This window comes from Podarcis vaucheri (genome assembly GCF_965113315.1).
Source record: "Podarcis vaucheri genome assembly, chromosome: 16".
Classification (NCBI taxonomy): Eukaryota; Metazoa; Chordata; class Lepidosauria; order Squamata; family Lacertidae; genus Podarcis; species Podarcis vaucheri.
In genome coordinates, this window is record NC_138754.1 from 40,426,694 (window position 1) to 40,450,443 (window position 23,750).

Sequence of the window (23,750 nt, forward strand, 5' to 3'; positions counted from 1 at the left end):
AAAGAGCAGAAGAGGGGCAACTGAAGGAAGAAAAAGGAGGCTACACATTCTTCTGGAATGTTCTTGGTCTACCTGAACAAGAACATTGAAGACATGGAGTAGGCTTTGCAATCAAAAACAATATTGTGTCAGAAGTCCCTACCAGCACTAATGAGCGACTTTCAAGCCTTCAAATAAAACTTGCCCAAACCCAAGAGGCTACTATTCTAAGCACTTATGCACCAACACTGGATGTCGATGAAGACATTAAAGAAAAATGGTATTCTCAGCTGGATGCCATCCTATTAGAGATGCCTAAGGAGGATAAAATCATCCTCCTGAGTGATTCTAATGCAAGAATTGGGCGAGATTTCAATTTGTAGCCTGCTGTCTGCAACTATTGGGAAAGAAGGAATTGACAACAGCAACCAGAACAGAATCTTACCTTTTACTATATGTGCAGCTCACAATCTTGTTATTACCAACACACTTTCAACAACAAAAAATACATTTAAAACATCATGGAGGCACCTCGGTTGAACCACTGGTACCTCTTAGACTATGTAATTGTCCGAGCAGAAGATTGCTGTGATGTGCTCCTTACCAGAGCTATGATGACGATGACTGTTGGACAGATCACCAATTAATACATTCCACAATGGCTATCAAGATTATACCTAGGAAGGAAACGAAGGCACAAAATGAACACTCAAGCCCTTCAAGATCCCATTAAGTGGGACTGCTTCCAAACGACTCTTAAGGACCATCTGCTTTCAGAGTTCCCTGATAAGATTGAGGAACACTGGACCAACCCAAAAAATTCCATTATTGCAGCCTGTGAACAAACTATTGGATACCAAACCAAGAAACACCAGGACTGGCTTGATGAGAATGACAGTGAGATTGAACACATTATTGACAAGGAAAAGGAAGGCCTTTCAGATCTGGAGGTTTTTAAGCAGATGGCCATCTGTCATGGATGCTTCAGCTGAGATTCCTGCGCTGCAGGGAGTTGCACGAGATGACCATTGAGGTCCCTTCCAACTTTACAATTCTAAGATTCTGTGAGATGGAGGCGACTGAAAACAGCTTCAGCATGGACTTGATGACCCTGGGGGATCCCTTCCAAGAATTGACAAGATCACCAGCTGCAAAGGTGGGAGGAGGCGTGGCCTGATGACGCAGTCCCGGGAATGCCCCGCCCACTTCCGACCTTGTCCTGGAGAGTCTCGGAGCCGCCGCCGGCCGGTCCCGCTGCTTCGCCCGCCGCCTGCGCAGCCAGGATCCTGCGCGCTGCTTTGGTCCGCAGGTAAGAGCCGCGCCTTCCTCTCTTTGCCCAGCTCGGCGCTGCAGGCAGGCAGGCAGGCGCGCAGCGGGGGGCCGGTCCTTCCGCCCCCCCCCCCCCCGGGAGCTTCGGGAGGGATGTGGCTCCTTTTCCTCCCGGTCCCGATCTCTCTCCCGATCCCAAAGCCCCGGGGTGGTCCAGCCCTGGAAAGCTGCTTTCCATTTCATTCCCCCTCCCTCCTGACGCAAGTGCATGGCAGCGCTTAATCCGACGCTGCCTTTGCAAGCAGATCCCAGCAACCGGCCTTTCCCTCCTCCGGGATTCGACTCGGAGCGAAGTCTGAGTAAGCAGAGCCGCAGCTGAGCCCTTCGAGCCGGGGGCGGAGAGGACAGCTGGCCCCGGACCAGGCGGGTCCGAGTTCAAGACATCCGGAAAGGTCTGGTGCTGCCTTGCTCCCAGGGATGGAGTTGAGAAATCTCGCAGGGCAAGCAAGCCCTACTCCGAGGAAAGCCCTATCTGAGTGTGTATTGCTTCCCTTCCCCAAATGTGGCAAGTCAGCAGCCGGGCTGTGTTCCGCGAAGCGGGGCCCCAGACACTTGCCCTGAAAGGCAGCAGCACAGAATATTCCACGGCCTCTTACTCTCGCTGGCAGCAACTGACCCAGGCAGAAAAAGGCTTCTCCCAATGATTGGTACCCGAGACCCTTAAAGAAAATGAACTCACAGACGTCAGGGATTGAACCTGCCACGTATAGCAGACAGTCTCCTATTATGCCATGGTACCTTCCCTTAAATTGCGATTTATATCTGCTTAAATTGAAGCTCTGTGGACATAGTTGTTGTCTCTTGTCCTCCCTTGCCTTGCATGTTTATTGTGAGGATGAAGACGGGAATACTTTCATACAGACTACAGTAAACCCACAATTTAGGCGCGTTTAACTCATGCACATCCAGCTTTACATGCATGGCATATATTTTTTTTAAGGGGGTGGGGATGTGGGGAAAATGACTTTGGCAATCCCACCTGCCATTGAACCTGGTGGGTTTTGACTATATGTGATTTTGGCTGCAGGTGCAATCCCTGGAACGTAAGTTGCGGACTGTATGTTAGAGGTGAACATTTTGCTGTGTGCAAAGGTGGGGAAAAAACACCATTGATTTAGAGTCCAAAACTGGAACTTCCAGACGTGTGCAGAGCGATTTCACCTTTGCTGCTGGTAAGTAACAGCTGCCCCCAGACATTTGGGAATAGGAAGGGAGCCTCTGATGCCTTTTGTTTGCAAAATGACTGAGCATTTGCAAAAAGACTCAAGCAAAATGAACTTTGGGGTCCCAGGTTTTAATAATCCTCCAGGGCAACCTACTTTACTGTTGATCAGCTTCTGCCATCAGGACGCTCTTCCTAATACTGAGTCTAAATCCCTTTTCTATGTTTTGAATCCATTGGTTGCTGGTCTTGCCCTCTGCAGCACCAGAAACCAAAGTTGCTCCATCATCTATGGGACATCTGTGTGATTGAAGATGACCTCAAGTACCCAGCCCTTTTCAACCTTTTCTCTGCAAGTCATTCACCACCTTTCTCCTCTAGAAAAGTGTTTTGGTTTTTTTCCATGGAGAGGCTTGCTCTGGCTGAGTTTCTCTCATCCTCTGTTACGTTTTGAATCTGTTGCAAAGTGTTTTGGCACCTTGGCTGCCAGGGTGCTGCATAAAGACCACAGGAAACTGCCTTATTAGCAACTCGGGGCAGATTAATTCCCCATCTCCGCCATTTGACTGTCAGCTCCAATAACTCCCTCCCGGCACAGAGAGGGGTCTTCCACAATACCTGCTATTGGATCCTTTTATCTGGAGAAGCCAGGGATCGATCCTTGGAGTTTCTGCGTGAATGGCAAGGTGTTTTACTGAGCTAAGGAGGTCCATCCCTAGCAGACTGTGGATAACACAGATATATTTTCCAAACTGAGCAATGCCACAATAAAAACCAGACAACATTTAATTGCCTGTTAGGAGTATATTAAAAGAGAACAGCTCTAGCAGATGAGTGTTAAATGGAGCTGGTAGATTTATTGGGCTTCTTTAGGCTTTTCTGCAGGAAGATCGTACTATCTGAATATTTTTCCCCTGTAGATTTATCATAAGTGGGATGACTTGGCAGATTCCTCTGGATATTTAGCTGAACTGGTCAGTGCTTACTATGCTGTTAACAAGCCTAATTGTTTTGACCAGAAGTTTGGCAAAAACATATTCTAGATCTAGTGAGCCTTTCCACCATAATTTGATGACAAACACACACACCCCAAATATGTGTTTGTGTGTGTATAATCAAAGATTTTGGACTTTAAAACAGCTAAACTGTTTCCTGGTTTTGAAGCTGCAGTGATGGTAAAACATTGAGCAGATTAATAGTTGTCTGTTATGTAGATGTTAACAGCAAAGCAGCTCTGTTTTAGGGTGGGGGTGGCGCCATACTCATTCTTTTGTGTTTGAATAACTAGGATTTTATTCTTTTTTAGAAATCGGTGTAATTTTGATTCTAGCATATGTACCAAGCCTAACTATGAGAGACCAGATTTGGTCCTGGATTATATGATGGCAATAAGGTATCTCTGAGCATGTGTAGGGTTCTGCCCTTTACCACTAAGTAACTCATCCTGCCTTCAGACATTTAGGATAAGATGCTGTCAAAGTGGTTATGGTAGACTTCAAATTCTGAATAATAGAATTTGCAAAACTGTAAACGTTTTGTGGATTGCACTGTTTTTGTAAAATGATGGGTTTCAATAAGCCTTGTTTTTTGGTGTAAAAAGACTAAGGCCAGCAATAATAATAATAATAATAATAATAATAATAATAATAATGGCCCAAAATATGAGCCGTGTCATAAATAGCAGTACTCAGAGTTGACACTGCTGTGTGCATATGTGAGTGTGTTTTAGAATTCATTTTTTCCCCTTTGAAGCATCCCCCCACCTTTCCTCAATTCTCCAGTCCTTGTATTTGACTAAAGAAGTTAAAATATATTGATGAGGATTCTTGATTCTACAACCTGAGCAAAAAAATGGCAACATGACACCTCAAATATGCTGCCTAAAGGGCACCTGATCTGTTACGCTGAGAGAGACAAAGCTCAAGGAGGTGATGTTGGTAGGTTTTCTTCATTGCAGCTAAAATAAAAACGAATGCTTTTTGCAGGGGTGGAAGAGAGAAAGGGGCCCAGACATTCAGGAAACTTATTTGAGAGTCAAGAGATGACTAATGGTCAGAGCAGCCTTCCCCAGCCCCGTAACTCTCTCCAGGTGTTTTGCACTACAACCCTTATCAGCCTGAGCCAGCGCAGCTAATCAGGGATGGTGGGAGACGTGGGCCAAAACATCTGGTGAGCACCAGCCAGGCAGGGGAAGGCTGAGTTATAATAGTGCCAGGCTAATTCAATCACAGGGACGCGGGTGGCGCTGTGGGTAAAACCTCAGCGCCTAGGACTTGCTGATCGCATGGTCGGTGGTTCGAATCCCCGCAGCGGGGTGAGCTCCCGTCGTTCGGTCCCAGCTCCTGCCCACCTAGCAGTTTGAAAGCACAATTAAGTGCAAGTAGATAAATAGGTACCGCTTTATAGCGGGAAGGTAAATGGCGTTCCGTGTGCTGCTCTGGTGCCAGTTCGCCGGAGAAGCTTTGTCACGCTGGCCACGTGACCCGGAAGTGTCTGCGGACAGCGCTGGGTCCTGGCCTCTAGAGAGAGATGAGCGCACAACCCTAGAGTCTGTCAAGACTGGCCTGTACAGGCAGGGGTACCTTTACAGAGCTCACTAGGTAACTCTGAGCTGATCACTTCTTTCAGTCTAATTTCACAGGAGGGTTGTGAGGATAAAATTGGGAGGAGGGGAATCATGTGTACCTTTGAATTCTGTGAAGGTAGGGTCAGATGCATATGTAATAAAAATATAACCCCTGCACACAATTATACCTAAAGTCTGTTTAAAAAGTTGGGCTGTTACCCAAGTAATGACCCAAGCTTTCTCAGTCAGTTATGTGTGTGCTAGGACTGTGTACAGACACCCACTCCAATCTGCCCTCTGGTGGATGTGGTCCCTGGATCAGGCCAAATTGCCCTGTGCTGTCCCGGGGCCACCCACCCCATATCTGTTCCCAGGGTGGGGGCAGGTGATGCGGCCAACATCACACGGGATGGGATCCTTCTGCTTACTAGCTGGTAAGCAAGAAGAGTCCAATGCAGAAAAGCTGCTTGCAAAGCAGTTCCTGTTCCCCACAGGACTGGTCTCTCTGCTCAAAAGCTGTTGCATGGAGACATTAGTCCTGGCGGGGTCAGGCAGGAAGGTGAATCACGGCGCTGGGCCTACCTTCTCCTTGGAAGATGCAGTGACCGGTCAGGTAGGTCTCGGCTTTTCTGCATGATTTTCCCACACTGCCTCTCTGTCCTGCCTGATGCGCTGACTGCCACAAGTTGCTCTGGCTCATCCAACCAGTGATCTGTGTCTGTGCCTCCTCGAATCACCTGAGACCTTCCAAACAGGCCCTATTCGACTCAGGCCTTGGTCAGATCTGGGCCACAGCCATAGTGTGTGCTAGTCAATCAATTGCTTAAATTTGCATATGGGTGAAAACAACCAGTCTGAAGTGAGAATCTTGCTCCTCCCCACTCCATTTTTGGATGATCTGTGCAGGTGGCATCTTAGAAGAGGCATCCGTTCCAAAGTGTGGGAGAAAAGAGGAAAGATCTTCTATGTGCAGCTTTTAAACTGCTTGCAGTGTATTAATAAGAGTTTTTTAACTAGTTAAACATTGCAGCCCTATAGATAAGGAGTTGGTCAACTAGAAAACTCTACAGTTTCATCTCTAATGTGAAGCTGGAAGGAGAGTTATTTGTGCATTCTCTTTTCATGTGGCACAGCAACAGGCAGCAATCTCTGTGCCCTGGCTGCACCCTAGAACATTTTTTAATTTATTGAATTCATTTCTTTTCTCCAAGAAGCCTGGGTTGTGTGTGTCTAGAGCAGTGGTTCTCAAAGAGTGTGGTGCGCCACCCTGGTATGGCAGGAGAGGGTGGCAAGTGTGGTGGGAATATTAAAGCACAATCATATAAACATTTAAACATTACTATATAGCATAGCATAGTATTTTTTAAAAAAAATTAAGCAGAACATGGATAGATATCTTTTCAAAATGAGAGCAAAAGCATCAAGTGGTGCTGAGGACAATCCTAGTTGTGATCCATAATCGCTCTCTGCATGTGTGCCCAGAAACAGAGTGCAGGAGAATAACATTGGCTATTCTTCTAGAGTTCTCAGTGACATATTGTTGTGAACTAGGATTTCCAACTCTGACAAACATGAAAGAACAGAAAAGAGAGAGACTTCTTGGTGTTGATGAGGTGATGAGAGTTTCTTTGTCTCAAATTAGACCATACACACACACACACACACACACACACACACACACACACACACACACAGTATGAGAGAGATTACCTGGCAAAAACAAGTTCACACCTTTCATTATGTTTGTATACATAAGGTACATAGGTAAGAGGCTTGTTTATAATTGTATTTTGGGAATGATTCATGTTCTAATATAGCTACATTGTTCTATACTTTCTAGATGCCTCGTATTATAAAGTTGATGTGTTCCACGTTATAAATCGGGTGCTTTTTGTTTTGCAAAGTATTTCTTATCAATTAAAAAATTGGTGTGGCGTGAGCTAATAGGTTGGGCTGTGAAATGGTGCCTGGGCTAAGTCACCCAGAGATCCTGGATCTCCCCAGTCCTAGTCCAGCCCCCTAACCCAGAAATGGGGAGCCCATAGCCTTCCAGATGTTGTTGAGCAACAACTTCCATCACACCTGATCATTGGCCACACTGGCTGGGACTGATGGGAGTTGGAGATTCTTCAGCATACTGGTCTTAAGTGGGAAGGAGTCCTTGAAGGTAGGATGCTTGAGAGGAAAAGAATATTGCATTAATGTGTGCATTTTACCAGCAGGGGACACTGTTACATGCAAAAAATCCTCTGCCCGCACCCCTTTAGTACATCTGTGTTTTGATGTAGGTGGGAGGAGGGTGTGTAGTGGCTGTTGTCACTGCCTTTGGAGACAAAAATGTCTAATTCAAATGAGCTTAAGGAGTTTTTTTTTGGGGGGGTGAGTAGCATATTTTTTGCAGGCTAGCCTTTAAAAAGGATGTTTAGCCCACTTCATCAAATGCAGCAAACACCAGGTTTACTATTGTTAGTATTATTGTTAGCCTCTTGGGCTTGCTGATCAGAAGGTCAGCAGTTCGAATCCCCGCAACGGGGTGAGCTCCTGTTACCCTGTCTCAGCTTCTGACAACCTAGCAGTTTGAAAGCACACTAGTGCAAGTAGATAAATAGGTGGCAGGAAGGTAAATGGTGTTTCTGTGTGCTCTGGCTTCTGTCACGGTGTCCCGTTGCTCCAGAAGTGGTTTAGTCCTGCTAGCCACATGACCCAGAAAGCTGTCTGTGTACAAACACTGGCTCCCTCGGCCTGAAAGCGAGATGAGTGCCACACCCCATAGTCAGGTTTGACTGGACGTACTGTATTTTTCGCTCTATAAGACGCACCAGACCATAAGACACACCTAGTTTTTGGAGGAGGAAAACAAGAAAAAAATAATTCTGAATCTCAGAAGCCAGAACAGCAAGAGGGATCGCTGCGCAGTGAAAGCAGCAATCCCTCTTGCTGTTCTGGCTTCTGGGATAGCTGCGCAGCCTGCATTCGCTCCATAAGACGCACACACATTTCCCCTTGCTTTTTAGGAGGGAAAAGTGAGTCTTATAGAGCAAAAAATACGGTAACCATCCAGGGGTCCTTTGCCTTTACCTTACAAATGCATGTATGTGGTTTTAGAAGAGGAGGGAGGGAGGCCCAATAACATGAATGAAAGAGAGAGGTGCAGTCTGACATTTCTGCTCTTATGTTGCAGACTATACTTCTTTGTAGTCTTTTGGCCCCCTCCATACATAAAATCACATAATCCTTAAAAACACATAACCAATGACTAAAGAACAGCCGCTAATAGCTGCTGAAGAATATACGTCTTAACCAGCTGCCTAAAACTATAAAGAGATGGGGCCCGGGGCATGCCACAGAAAAGGACCTTTCCTGCCCTCCCCCACCATATACTTTGTATACTTCTAAATACTTTGTTAAAACCACTTAGAAGCCTATTTGGGCATTCAGCAGCATGTAAATAAATATATGACTTAAATGCCTCTCCCAGCTGAGGAGAACCTTTCATTAATCTGACAGAAGCATCCCGCTGTTTGTCTGCAAAAGCCCCTGCTGCCGTTTCAAAAATTGCCTTTGCCTTTGCTGCAGCAGATTAGCACAGCTGCTCCCCCAGGAGTTATTTCAGCTGCCCACCGCCTCTCTCTCTTCTGTGCTCTTTCCTTCCATGCTGGAGTTTGGTTTCTAGTCTCTCTTATATTAGGGATGAGGAGCCTGTGGCCTTCCAGCAGGGCCAGTGGGAGTTGTGAGCCCCAACAAGATCTGGAGGACCCCAGGTTCCCCGTCGCTGTTGTATCGAGGGAGACCCCAGTTTCAGGACAGATGTTGCCACATTTCCCAGCAGAACGGCTCCCCATTTTGTTTAGTTTTTAAATCTGCTCAGGAAGGAACCAACCCTCTTCCCCTGTTCTATCTCCATGGCAACACTCAGGAGGCCTGTAAGGGGAAAAGGTCTGTTATCCTGAGTTTTCTTCTCTTCAGTGTTTAAAAGTTTTAGGGTTTCTTGTGAGTAGATGGTAATGGAAGGACTTGGTTGCCAGGTGGGCATTGAAGCACATTTTGGCATTAAAAGTCTACCCAACTAGCACCCCCGGAAGATGAGGGGAGCATCAGGTAACCTGGGTGAAGTGTTGTTTGTTTGTTTCCTTTTAAAAAATTGAAAATGTTGACACCTAGCATTGATAAGAGAAGTTATTCACACCTGGTCTTTTACTGGCAGGTGGGGGGCAACGGCAGGGCCATGATTTTTGCCAAATCTCACCTGGCCAGAGTTGCTGCTTGCTTCTCCTCCAGCGCTGGGGGAACGGCACCTGTGCCAGCCAAACTTAACAGAGCAGGATATTTTAGTGGGTGGTGATGGTTGGGATATTGAGTTATGGGGAGTCTGCAGTCCTTTTGAAGAAATGCTTATATGACTTTAAAAACCCTAGCTACCCCAGAGAGGAACTGTACAATTCCACATGAGCTAATACACAAGTTATTGTGGCCTGGAATGCTTTATCTGCTACAGAAATAATTGTTATTGGCAAAAAGGGGGGAATAGTGCTATTTATTATCTTTAATCCTTTTTTAAAAACTCTGTACCCCTTCACTTATTAACACAGCCTGCTAACCATGAATTTATGCATCCCTGATGGATTGTGAGGCAGCTGTGCATGGACAGGATAGTGAATCATGGGGAATGGGACACAGAGGGCGTTATTTTTGTGATTCGACAACATTTACCTTGGTAAGTCTCTGTTTGATGAAGAAGCACATAAACTACTTTAGGAAAACCAACAAATTTTTATTTTACCTTTGAAAATGTCAGCCAATGCTAAATAATAATAATATATAATATTAATATATAATATAACTGGAAGTACTTGGCAACCATTTAAAATGATTTTTATGTAATTTTACACATTCACTTACCAAGCAAAACTAAATTATATTAATTTAACCAAAATATATTTCAAATTCCCAAGTCATGTAACAACTTTTTAGAAGCCCTCATTTTTGGAATTTGAAAGTTGAAAAATTCAATATATCTTACTGTGACATAACCTCTGCATGCAGCCTGAACTCAAAGCACAACCTCCACTTCAGAGGATTGCAGATATTGGTTTTCTGAGCCTCCATTTTCTGGGAAAGCCACTTCACTCTACCAGCAACTTGTGGAAAATGTGGATCTCTGTTCCATCTGCTGTGTGTGTTGTGGGAAGAAACACAAAGCTCTTTTTCCGCCATGGAGTGGAACCCAAAGCATGTTAACTCAGATACAACTGTTGAGTCGATAAACTCACAGTGCAGTCCTAACCATGTCTCCTCAGAAATAAGGCCTATTGAATTCAAATGGGTTGTAAACATTTCCTAATCCACCACATTGCCATAAAGCAGTATTTTCCCACCGTGGCTGGAGAGGGTGATACAGCCTGAAGTTCCCCTGTGCCACCTTCCATTATACCTGCATGTTGTTTTCTCTCTTCCAGAAAGGGCTGGTCCAATATGTTTTCTTTGACCCTCGACTAGGAGGCTTTCTGTTCCTCCTTCCCCTTCCGGGTCTCCAGCTGTTTCTCTGCCTCTACCTCACGCCAGGACCATCCAAATTATGCATGCCTGGAAAGCCGTGGTCGGCACTCTGGCCTTCACAGGCCTGGATGTGACAGTGACCACCTTGCTGTACAAACACAGCCGCAGTGGTGGCAGCTTCCTTCAGGATCTGAAGCACTTCAACATATTCAACTCCATGCTGGACATCTGGGGGGCCTGCCTGTACCGGAGTTGTGTGCTTTTGGGGGCTGCCATTGGGGTTGCGAGAAACACCAACTATGGTCCCAAGCGCTTGAAAGGATCCCGGATCTTTATCACACTTGTATGCCTTGCGGTGGGGATTTACGCCCTGGTCAAGCTGCTGCTCTACTCAGAGGTGAGGAAGACCATCAAAGACCCCTGGTTTTGGGGTTTGTTTGCCTGGACATACGTGTCCCTGGCGGCCACCTTCTCCTTGTGGCAGCTGCTTTCTACGGTGAGACCTGCCAGGGAGACTCTGGGAGTAAATTCCGAATCTAGGACTGAAGCAGAAGAAATTGGGGATCCAAGTTTGCCTGATGCCCAGGAAAAGAAAGAGGAGGCGTCAGCAGCCACCATTTGTAAGCTGTTGTCTTACACCAAACCAGATGTTCACTTCCTTGTAGTGGCCTTTTTCTTCCTCTTAGTGGCTGCTTTAGGTGAGTACATCCGTTGGTGAGACTATAGGAAGCTGTCTTATACTGAATTGGACCAATGGACCATCTACTTCATTGTTGTCTATACCAGGGGCTCATTCAGACTTCCACTTGTCCTGCCATTTTCTCCTTAGGAAACCCAATCATTACCGCTGAATTGTAGCAAATGCCATCAGGTTTTCCATGGATTGATGTTTACTCCAATTCAACCCGTTTGCTATAGAGTGGGTTTTCCCAGAGAAAGTGGCGGGGCAAACAGAAGACTGCTTGGGCCCTTGCCTAGCAAGCGCAGGACAAGCGGAAAACCTCTCAGCCCCTTGCTTTCTAGGCATGGGATGAGCAGAAGCGTGGATGAGCCCCAGGCGTGGGGAGCCTGAGGGCAGCATTCCCTCAGGGTCAGACTTACAGAGGCAGCGGACAGACTGCTAACTTTGTATAGTTGGCTATAGTTCAGCCACACAAAAGTGAGAGATTTTGGTGCATACATTTCTCCAGTGCAGCAAGCGAGGCACTTTTGCAGTTCAAGGATAAATCCCAGCCAGGGAAAACAACCAGAGGAGGGAGTGTGGCCTGGGAGGAGTCCAAGGGCCAAATAGAGAGGTCTGGACTGGCAGAAGTCCTCCAGTGTTACTGACAGGGGACACTGCCATCCCTGCCTAGAGGTGCCGGGGATGGAACCAGAGACCACCTGCATGGCAAGTGATTTCTCTATCGCTGAGTTGTGGGCCTTCCCCTAATAATGCTTTCCAGTTGTATATACACTGCAGGCAGGTGGTTTGTTACTGTGTTTATATCCCTCTCCTCCAACGAGCTCAAGATACCGTACATAGCTGTTCCCATTTTATCCTCCCAAGCCACACTGTGAGGATGAGGTTGGGCTGAGAGACTGTCACAGGCCCATGGTCACCCAGTGAGAGTTGAGGTCTGAATGCTTCTCTCCCAGGTCCCCTGTCCAATGCTCTTGGCCACAGCATCCCCCTGGCAGATGCAAGTACGGTAAATGTCAGGGGTGTGGCAGCTCAGACCCAAAGCCCTTAGGGCTTTGCCCGTCCTGTGTCCCTCTTGCAGGCCACATCCCTCACTGGCCTCATTATCACACCCTCCTCAAGTGTTGCTCTGTGGCGAGAAGGCACCCTTGAACCACAGTAAAGCAATTTGCTTGCCTGGACAGTGATTTGTGTGCTCGTAAATCTCTGCTTTTTGTACAGTTGAAATTTTATATTTATATTCAAAATTTAATCGTTATGTGTATACTGTTTAATTGTAAGCAACAGCCCTAAGCTGTTTACAAAGAGCATAAAATATACCTTAAAATAATCAGTAAAAATCAAAGGGTGGGATTCAACTGAAGCCTGTTAGTAGAAGCACTGTTTCCACCTCTTCTCCCCCAGCACAATCTCTGTGCCCCCAAATTTGACTTTGGGGGTTGGGAGGACCCCAAAAACAGCATGCAGGAGGAGGGGGGTTGCTCCGTCTTGCGAAGTGAAATGCTTGCCCTGACGGAATCACCTTAGCATAACACTGAATTCTTCCCCAAGTTAAAACATTTTAAGAAAATATTAGCCTGCTATACAGAGCTAAGATTCACATGTACCGCCCTCCCCACTTTTACCTTTGGTCGGAGGCATCACGAGTCTGCAGCCCCTGGGAAGTTGCCCCTTGGGCCCCCGCTGCCCTTCCTTTTCAGGGCTTGGGAAGACACAAGGGGCCGAATGTGTTTGAAGATAACAACAGGGTTCTTGTCTTTACATCCTTCTTGGGTGTTTGCCTTTAATCTGCCTTGTCATCCCCTCCAACAGGAGAGACTTTCCTTCCGTACTACACAGGTCGGGCCATTGATGGAATAGTAATCCAGAAGAGTATGGAGCAGTTCTCCACAGCGGTGGTCATCATGGCCCTTCTGGCCATAGGAAGGTAGCCTTACTTGAGTAGTTGGACCAAACTGGAATAACTGACCCACAGGCGGGCTGGAAAATCTTGTCATGATGCATAATGTGACGTGGTGGGGTTATCTTCCATATAGATGGGGCCTGAGTATAGGAATCCATTCCCTCCTGCTTCTTCTTTTAACTTGCAGTGAGGATCCTATTCAATTTAGTCCCAGAATTATTCTTCTTAGAAAGAAAATTCCTTTCTTAGCTGTGGAGCAGGGGTAGCCATTGTGGTGCCCTGCAGATGTTGTTGGGCTGCCAACATACCCCAGCGGCAATGGCCAGGGATGATGGAGGAAGTGACCCAATGGCATGTTGAGAGCATCACATTGACTACCTTTGGTGTACAGACTGAGGCACCCTGGGAAGATGTTCACATAAACCAACAGCTCAGGAGGCACTGATTTGCATACTTCTAAAAATAAGGGTCCATATTCTACTTCCCCTTTCATTTTAACTCCTCACACACACTCTGGATAGGAATCAAATGTTGCATGCATGTCTCTCAATGACTTTCTTTGCTGCCCGTGGCAGCCATTTTGTGATCGCACCCACAAAACATTTATCAATGTATGAGTACCGGCACTTCATTTTGTTAAAACTAAAATACATAACTCTACTGCACTGACCAGACTGGCTGGGGCTGAAGTCCAACAACATCTGTAAGGACACAGCTGACCTTCTGCTTCACAACTTGAAAACACCTTCTACCCTCCCAAGCAGTGAAAGCTTTCATAAAGAAACATCCACCATCTCTTGACCAAAATTTCATAGGGATTCCAGAAGGCTGAGGAAGTGGCTTCTAGGCCAGATCTAGACTGCTGGCTCACTGCAGATATTGAGCAAGCGCAGTGAAATGTGAAACTCTTGGGGTGGTCGTCAGAGCCTCTGAAGCACTTCGTGCTCCTGTGTCCCATGACAAGGGTGGCCAACGTGCTGGTCTCCAGATGTCGCTGGACCACAGCTGCCATCAGTCCAGGTCAGGGCTGATGGGAGTTGGAGCCAGCAACACAATGGCTGGGCCTGTCCCCAGGTTCTGCCTTGGCTTCTTCCTCTTGCATGGTAGGACTGGGCTGAGGTGTCGGTGTGTTGGTGTCTGTCTGTCCTATAACGTCTCTTATCTGCAATCAGTTCATTTGCCGCAGGTATCCGGGGCGGAGTCTTCACCCTCGTGTTCGCTAGGCTGAACATTCGGCTACGCAACAGCCTGTTCCGGTCGCTGGTCTCACAGGAAATGAGTTTCTTTGATGAAAACCTTACTGGTGGGTTTCTTTTATCTGTGCTGTGAGAGCTTTTCATGTCAGGAAATGGAGACACATAGAATTACACAACAGGGAATATCTCCAGTATAACTATTGGGGTGGGGGAGGCTTTAAATTGGGGGCCTGAAGGATGACCCTCCCCCTGTATCAGCTGTGATGGAGATGGATTGAGGATTAAATCTGTAAATTGAAATTTAAACCTCCTGTCCCATGTATGTGGGAGAAATATGAGAGTAAACAGGCTATGAAAAGCACTTATGCACTTTTGCAGCTTATTGGAAGCTAGGAATTAGGCAATTACACATTTTATCCCTGTTTATTTGTGGTCTGCTGACCTCTCCTCTCCTTGTCCTCATTGCTGAGAATGAAAACACATATTTTAGTAAAAACAAAAAGGTTTACTTACATTTCAATGCAGACAGGAAATACATCACAGTAGTATGCAGGTAAAAACACTTCTTAGCTACAAAATACAAAATTACTTTTCTAAATGGAGTCTGGGTTCTGAGCAGAGCCAAGGCATGTACGTCTGTTCATATTGCTGGCTTGAAAGAGAGGGCACTCAGGCAAAAAAGATGTACAAAATATCTCCATTGTTAGAAATTCCCACAAAAACATTAAGGAAGTGATCTCATGCAGTCTTTTCTATATTGATTCAAGAACTCTGTGACTGTCAGCCCCTCATGTGCCTGTCTGGTAATCATGCATTTGTGTATTTTTACTGGTAATCCCACAAGTTTATGGCCTCACTGAAGAGATTTTGACTATGATAGCTGTGACTTAAGGGGAAGTGAGGCCTTTGTTTTGGAGTGACCAGAAACAAACGCCATCTCACTATGAACCTCTTTTAAGGCAGCAGCCCAATCCAGCATGGCCAGTGGTTAGGGATTATGGGAAATGTAGTTCAGCAACACCTGGAGGGCCACAGGCTCCGCACTTTTCTCCTTTTACCTTAGCAGGCACTGGTTGAATTAAATAGGCTTTGGCATCTTTTAAAAATCATTTTTTTCTCTTTTGTACTACAATTGTTTTTAAGTATCCCCCCCACACACACTTTGAACACCAGAAAAACAAATTATAAGTGTTTTATATAATCCACAAGGAAACAACAATATTGATTGCTTTTCAGTGCCACTTAATTGTGTCCAGGACAGACATTTAGTACTTGCAGCAACTCATTATTCCCATTTTACAGCCATCATTTTATTTGTACGCCCCCTTTCCATTGTTCAAACCATGCTCAGACTTACAACATGAAGAGAATGACATATTTACAAACATCAAAAGTACCAGTAGTCATAATAAATAAATTAAACATCAAAAAGCACACAGCCAAACTGAAGAATTTCCACAGGAATCATCATAATAAGATCCAAAAGAAAGATACAAAAATTAATATTAGTAACAGCAACAAGACCTTCTAAAGAATACTCCCAGCCCAAGAGTCTGTTTGGTGGCTCTGAGAGTAGCAGCTACTTCCTGTCGATGTGAGTTCCACAGATCTAGACAATAGCAGTGGGAACTTTTTGTTTCATTCTCATCCTTGCAGAAAGATGCTTTTATGGGGTGAACTGTGGCATAAGGAAGCTTCCCAGGCTGTTGAACAGAATTATAGAGTTGGAGGAGACCCTGAGGGTCATCTAGCCCAGCAACCTGCAGTGCAGGAATCCTGCCCACAGCAGTCCCTAGGTGGGCTCAAACCACCAACCTTCTGGTTAACAGCCAGGCACACTGACTCATTGCATCACTGTTTCTCAATCAACCCCCTAGAGGAGGAACCTCAGCCCCAGGGCCAAATCCAGCCCTCCAAGCCTACTCCCCTCCCAGACCCTGCTTTGTAATCTGAGTGTTTTTGCCTGGCTGGGATCTAAAATTGAACTCTGAAAATGCTTCTTGCTTGCCTGCATGAAATTGATGTGTGCATGCGTAAAAGCTAGCCTGCCATAAAGGTAAACTTTACATTCAGGAAAAAAGTTCCTTTTTCAGAGCTCCAGTAACAAGGAAAAAGGGAGGGTATCTATTTTTATGTACACATGTATTCCTAGCTCTCCTACTCTACTCTACTCTACTCTACCCTACAGCCTAACAGCAGCACTAAATAGAGCAGCTGGCCTCACTCTAAAAGTTAAGAAGGTGCAAGTGACCACGGGACTGAGGCTGATAGGAATGTGCTCAAAGACCCATGTCCCAAGTGCTCAAGAATTTGAAATGTGTATTACAGTCATACCTCAGGTTGAATGTGCTTCAGTTTGAGTGTTTTCAGGTTGCGGTCTGTGGCAACCTGGAAGTAACGGAGCGCGTTACTTCTGGGTTTCGCCGCATGCACTGACGCTCAAAATGATGTCATGCGCGGTAGCGGCAAAATGCGACCCGCAGACGCACCGTCGCGTCTTACATTCCATTCAGGATGCGAACGGGGCTCTGGAACAGGTCCCGTTCGCATCCCAAGGTACCACTGTAATGTGAATGTTTTTCCAAGAACCATAAGCCCCCTCACTGCCTTGAGAAGCTCATGATCTAAATCAAGGTGGTCCAACATGAGGCCTGACCCTGAGGCCTTTTCAGAAGTCCTTGGCAACATTTGATGCCCACCCCACCCCCGGCCCTTGCACTGCCTTTCCAAAACCAGATAAGGAAGCCCTGGGCTTTGGGAAGGAGGCGTGAGGGCTGTGACAGGTCTTAGAGTTCTCTTTCCTCCTTCCCAAAGCCTAGTTAGCGTTTCCCCAGCTTTGGGAAGGAGAGCTGCCAGAGCCCTGTGCCTCCTTTCCCAAGCATACACCTTGCTTAGCCAGCTTGGGAAGGCAATGTGAGGGCTGGTGGGGGTGTCAGATTTTGGGCTCGCTCCCCCCTCCCAGCACTCAGGCAAGGCCCACGGATTCCAAGTCGAGGTACTCTTGTAGCCTACTTGATATGAGAAGTTGGACCGCCCTGAACTAAGTGATGACGATGTGAGAGAACAATGAAGAGCAGGAAGGAGTGGGATGTGCATTGCTAATGGCCCTGGCATGTGGAAATGCAGGTCCACATGGCTAGCTTCCGTTCTGGCTGTGGGTGAGGCCCAAGGGCTCCACGGCAGAGCTGAGCTTCAAGTAGGATTTGATGGAGGAAAGAAACATGACACCACATGTAGGGATTAGGGAAAAGGCAGGTGGTAGCAAGCCGGGTGAGCAGAGCCACTTAAGGAAGTCTGGAGAGCCCACTATGATTTTTCCAGCTGCAGGCATCATGCTCTGCCATATCCAGGGCTTTCTTTCCTGGGGGTACACATACCCCTAAACATTTTGTGAATCTCTGTACTTTTGTCCATTTACTGTATTTATTTTTCCTGATTTGAACTATAAAATGGTGATTTTCTTGAGTCACAATAAGACTACCCCTAAACAATTTTGAAGGAAAAAAACACTGGCCATATCAATGATCCAGCCAACTGCATCTCACAGCATTATAGCAGTCTGTAGAGGTACTCCAGTTGTGGTGGAGCACTTCCTTTGCATGCAAAAGGCTGCAGGTGGAATCCCCAGCGACTCCAGGTTAGGGCTGGAAAGGCTCCCTGTCTGAAACCCTGGAGAGCCACTGCCAGTCTGTGTTGACAATATAGAGCTAAACGAACTGATGATCCTGCTTAGTACAAGAGCTTCATACGTTCCTTGAAGCAATCAGAACATTGGCCTCTGGATGTAAAAGCTCAAGGTGCAAATATGGGTTTGGAACAAACTCTTCTTTGCAATTTTGTCTTGGATCTAGCCGCTCCCTCCTGCACACCAGTCTGTGTCAAAAACTACTTTTGGATCTCCTCTTGGTTTAAAAGGGATTTGCCTCATGACATAGAGGGGAGGTCACTGTTAAAGAAACACACACACCACTTGCATAGATGCAACTAGCTGCGCAGTTTTTTGGATCCTGGCCCAAAGGGTTTTTGAGTTAAGGATGTGTTTCAGCCTCTCTGTGGTCTGCCCTCTGTGTTGACGGTTCTGGCAGCAAGCTTTTCTCTGACCAGAAGGCACCACAATATCCTTGGCTCCTTGCCTTCTGGAGAAAGAGAGAGAGAGAGAGAGAGAGCACTTGCTAAATTTCTCAGATCTGCAGCAGGAAGCAAATGATGAACTGGGGCTCAGTTAAAGGGCACAGAGGCCCTGTGTGCTACCATATTCATAGCCCCTCTGCAAGTCAAAGAACCATTTAGGGAAGGGTTTATTGTAGTCTTTGGTTGTACTTCTGTGTTGCGGATTTAGAAAAATGATTAGTACTTTCTAGTGAATCAGGCTATATTGAGAAACTGCACAATCACACACCTAGAATTATGCACTATTTCTCTTCCTCTTTGGTAGATACTCATCTCTCAACAGCGTAGGTTTCCTTCTTGGGAGTGGAAGTGGCCAGAACCTGACTGGAGCACCTGAGTGCAGTTAGTCAGTCACATCCCCATTTGGATGATCCTTTTTTTAAAGTAAAGTAGGGATACCCAGCCATTTTTGGGTCCAAGAGCCACATTAATAATTGGCCCACCTTCTGGGGGCCACATGCTAGACCCACACTCACACACATGTGTGAGCGCACACCCACCCACCCACCCACACTCTAAATTACAGTATACTCACATGTACAGGACACACATGCAGGGTGTGAATGGAACAATTTGCATCCCCGTTGGGGAGCTGGGCTGGGCTGAGAGGTTTAAAATTTTCTGTGTACCTCAGTGTCATACTGATTACAGTGGTGCCTCGGGTTACATACGCTTCAGGTTACAGACTCTGCTAACCCAGAAATAGTGCTTCAGGTTAAGAACTTTGCTTCAGAAATTGTGTGGCGGCAGCAGGAGGCCCCATTAGCTAAAGTGGTGCTTCAGGTTAAGAACAGTTTCAAGTTAAGAACGGACCTCCGGAACGAATTAAGTACTTAACCCAAGGTACCACTATATTATTTTCCCTTTTTGCTGCTGCCAAAATCAGTGTGAGAGCCAGAAAAATTTCCTTGATCAGTCAGCCTTGGTGCAAACGGTTTGGAGTGGGAGAAGACATTGGGTTTATTTTGTGATAAACCCCTAACTTGTAACTCTTGGTAGATTGCCTAAGAAGTGGTCCTATCTAGCTAGACCACTGGCCCACTAGCTCAGTAATCTCACACTGACTGGCAGCAGCTCTCCAGAGTTTCAGACAAGGAAGTCTGTGCCTGGAGATGTCAGGGACTGAACCTGGGTCCTTCTGCATGCAAATCAGATTCTCTGGCCCCTTCCTTGGTGCCCGTCCTGTGTGGCAATCTGTGGGCGTTGTACAAGGGTGGCACACTCCAGCTGGAACAGGCCCTGGTTTGGCTTTCAGTCCAGCCTGTAAGTGGGGTCAAGTTCCGTTTTCTGTTTCTTCCTTTAAAGAAAATGCAATTGATTGGCTGGGGTTTTGTTGTTGTTGTTACAGCTATTGCTATTTGCTAATTTTATTCCTGTTTTTCATAATTATTTATTGCATTTTGATTTGATCTTTTTTAAAAGAAAATTGCTTTGCATCCTTGATACCCATAGATCATTTTTCAAATACGTATTTCCCAGGATTGCACATTAGGACCTTAAACTGTAGCACTTTATTTTTTAATAATAAGAATAATTAATAGAGAACGTGCATATTTCAACTAATAGGCAGAGTTCTCTCTGTGAGCAGAGAAAGCCCGTTTTGCCCCTTGCCCAGCACCCTCCAGCCCATGGATCTTGCTCTTCACACTTTGCTTCTGTTCTCATTCTCTTTCTTTCTCTCTCAGGTGACATTATTTCCCGGCTGACGTCGGACACGACGATTGTGAGTGACCTGGTGTCGCAGAACATCAACATCTTCCTGCGCAATATGGTCAAGGCCACGGGGGTGATAGTTTTCATGTTCAGCCTCTCGTGGCAGCTCTCCCTGGTAACCTTCATGGGATTCCCCATAATCATGCTCATGTCAGATCTTTACGGGAAGTACTACAAGGTTAGTGTTACCTGTAGCTTTTAAGCCTGGCCCCAGAGCTCATTCTCAGAGCTTGTCTGTCTGTTTGCCTGTGGGTGCTCTGCTTTGGGGACACAGGAACATAGGAAGCTGCCCTTCTACCAAGTCAGACCACTGCTCCATCTACCTCAGTACACTGACTGGCAGTGGCTCTCCAGGATTTCAGACAGGGAACATTCCCAGCCCCACCTAGAGATGCTAGGGATTGAACCTGAGAGCTCTGGCATGCAAAACAGATACTTTAACCACTGAGCTAATATCCTTTCCCACAGCAAATTTGGTGTGTCCTGAGCAATCTCCTGGCAAAGACTGTTCTGAGCAGTTTCTGAGAACTGTCCTATTTTCACACACCATCTCTTGAGTGCCTCTCTCTCATATATTTTTTGTTCCATTTTTAACCACAAAAACTAATCATCAAAAGAAAAGAAAACATTAAAAAATAAATCTTCATGCTCATGCATTTTATCTTCTGATTTCGAAAAGGCTGACAGTGCGTGGATTTCTGATTTTGTTCTCCAATATTGCACTTACAATTTCGGTCCTATATTCCAGGCCCATGCACCTTGTTTTCTTGGCTGCTCTAATGCCATCCTAAAAAGGAGCTGCAGAGAAGCAACAGAGATGTACAGGGCTGCTGTTCATAAAATTCTGAAGGAGGAAGGTTTTGCAGAGGTCCTGTGGGGATTTTTATTTTATTTCTTGGCCTTGGCAGCGCTGTTGTCTAGCTGCCTGCCTTGTCCTCCCTGCGGAATGGAATTGCAGTCTCTCTTGCCAAAGCAAGTGGGGAAGAGGCATAGGCAGCTGCAGGTCGTCTTGCCTTCTCAGATGACTTGAAAAGAAATTAGAGCTGTCTCTAGAGAGGAAGTCCTAGGGCTGCGTCTTTCGGGGCAGGGGGACTCACTTCCAAAGATTATACATACGTTCTCTCTGTGGTAATGCTGCTGCATTTTCATGGCAGGCTCTCTCCCCCAGCCATCTCCTTTGAAACAGAGGGCATAATGGCCAAGTGTGTGTGGTAAGGTGATGGTAACAATATTGGCCAACCCTCCCTAGGGTCCTCCATCTCCAACTCTTCTCCGAGGGTCTGACCATGTCCTCCATACACCTCCACATGGGGCTCAGGACAGTAAGGATTCAAGAGACTATATTATTATTATTATTATTATTATTATTATTATTATTATTATTATTATATCCCGCCCATCCAGCTGGGTTTCCCCAGCCACTCTGGGCAGCCTCCAGCACATATCCATGTGAAGTACCCTGAACTTTAACAAAACAAACATCGCATGAATCCTAAAAGTTGCAGTTTAAAGATAGATTGTAAGCTCTCTGGAAAGCCACCCAGCTTTTGATGCTGCCATCATCACTACTGTTATTTCCTGCAAAAGCACATCACCTATTTGTGGAAAACCTTTTGTATGCTTTCTTTTAAATCCGGGTCCATCTGTTTCATGACAAGTTTCCACCCCTCCCTTCCTGCCTTGCCTGCAGGAGCTGGGATCCAGGGGGGTTGTTCCCTTTCTCTTTTTTGCCCATTTGTTTTTATTGATATTCCAATTTTTACCAAATCAGCCACAAATTAAAACAAATTTAATACAATTTTTTCAAAAATTGGTTTCTGGCCACTCCATTTTGATGCGTCCAAGGTTTCCTCTTGTTGCTGCTTTATTTTCCTAGTTGTTTCTGGTATGGGGGATTGTTCTCTTGCGTGTGATTTGTTCATTCTACCTCTCCTCTCGCTGCCATAACTTGTAATACCAGTTGGGACATCTGTGCACCTGGCTAATCTTTTGTCCTTTGTGAGCGGCTGACCTTGCCTGCTTGCCTCTCTGTGAGTCTTTGCTGCCTGAGGTCATCGGCTGCTGGATGGAGTGCTTAAGTCTGCAAATGTGCATTTCCTGTTCTGCCTTGTCCTTCATGCTTCCCCAGCTTGGCTCCCACTGCAAAGGCAAGGGGGGCTGTCCCATGGAGCGCCACACAATCTCAGTAAGGCTCTGCTTGAGTCACTGAATGCCTGGCTCCCAGCCAACAGAAGTTTTTGGCTCTCATGCTGCAAGATTAATACTACTCAGCACTGAGGGAAACAGGAGACGGTGTGTGTGTTTTTGCTACATCCTGGTCTGTGGGGTATGCATAGTTTATTGGCCTTTTGTTGGGGGGGGGTGTTAGAAATTTGCTTGTCTTTGTATCTTAATAAGAAACTACCTAATCTGCACTTCTCAAACCAATACTAGTACCAGGACGCAGCTAGCCTTTGGAATTTGGAGATGCTTTAGTCCAACCAAACCATGTGCGCAGAGATGCCTATGCATGGGGAAAGGGTGCATAAAAGTAAAAAGAACCTAGAAAAATTTCATTATCTTTGGGGAAATTGCTTGCATAAATGTGTATATTAGTCAAAACTGCATACAAAAATGTGCTTGTTATGAGAAATTAGCACTAATCTGTCAATTTTAATGAGATTTTTTCCCCAATATCTGCTCCAAAAACAATTGCTGCAGAAATGTGGAGAACTCAATTTAAGCCTAGAAAAAATAGAATAAAAAATAGAATTCATGCATCCCTTCTCTATGTGTAAATATAGATATATCGACATGTATTAATTCTCTCTCTCTAGATATACTTTTTGTTCCATTTTGAACTACAAAGCTAATCATAGAAAATAAAACATAACAAAATAAATCTGAACACTTTATAGTGTCTTCATGCTCATGTATTTTATCATCTGAATTCAAAAGGGCTGGTGGTGCGTAGATTCCTGATTTTGTTCTCTAGTATTGCATGTACAATACCAACCCAAAAAGGAGCTGCAGAGAAGCAACAGAGATGTACAGTGCTGCTGTTCATAAAATTCTGAAGGAGGAAGCCTTGCAGAGGTCCCATGGGGATTTTTATTTTATTTCTTGGCCTTGATGGATTTATCTGCTGAGCAGATGACAAGAGGGATGGGAAACCTGTGACCCTCCAGATGTTTCTGGACTATACAACCTCTCATCCCTAACCGTTGGCTACGCTTGCTGATGGATGTTTAAGTCCAACAAAATCTGGAGTGTACAAGGTTGGGAAAGGTTGCCTTAAGATATGCTCTGCAGGCCCTGCTCTGGGTGCCTCAGCTTTCAGTTTACACAGGCAGGAACGGGGATGGGCAGAGGGGAGAAGTTCTGCTTGGTGGTGGCTTATATAATACAGTTCCCTGATATAGTGGTAGCATTCAGAATCAGTAGGAACACAAAGCCAAACTGTGATGTCTGAATCTATGCTCACATATTTGCCAAACCAGGATATTAACCTGTATAGTTTGGTGTGTTCTTCTTGTTATGCCTGAATTCACTAGCCATGACTATGGTTGCTGCCA

The 23,750-nt window shown here is 45.7% G+C and overlaps 1 protein-coding gene across 6 annotated transcripts in view; it reads left to right on the forward strand.

Annotated features, from left to right (window-relative positions):
* Positions 1-530: 530 nt before the first annotated feature.
* The window catches only part of ABCB9 (ATP binding cassette subfamily B member 9), a 32,678-nt gene continuing 9,458 nt past the window's right edge, over positions 531-23,750 (forward strand). Inside the window, exons 1-6 of one of the 6 annotated variants that reach the window (XM_082204131.1) lie at positions 531-1,288; positions 2,336-2,480; positions 10,493-11,230; positions 13,027-13,141; positions 14,290-14,420; positions 20,169-20,374. In XM_082204131.1, the coding sequence (XP_082060257.1) occupies positions 10,612-11,230; positions 13,027-13,141; positions 14,290-14,420; positions 20,169-20,374 (1,071 nt within the window). In that variant the 5' untranslated portion in view covers positions 531-1,288; positions 2,336-2,480; positions 10,493-10,611. The other 5 variants (XM_082204133.1, XM_082204132.1, XM_082204134.1 and 2 more) reach the window with 5 other exon arrangements.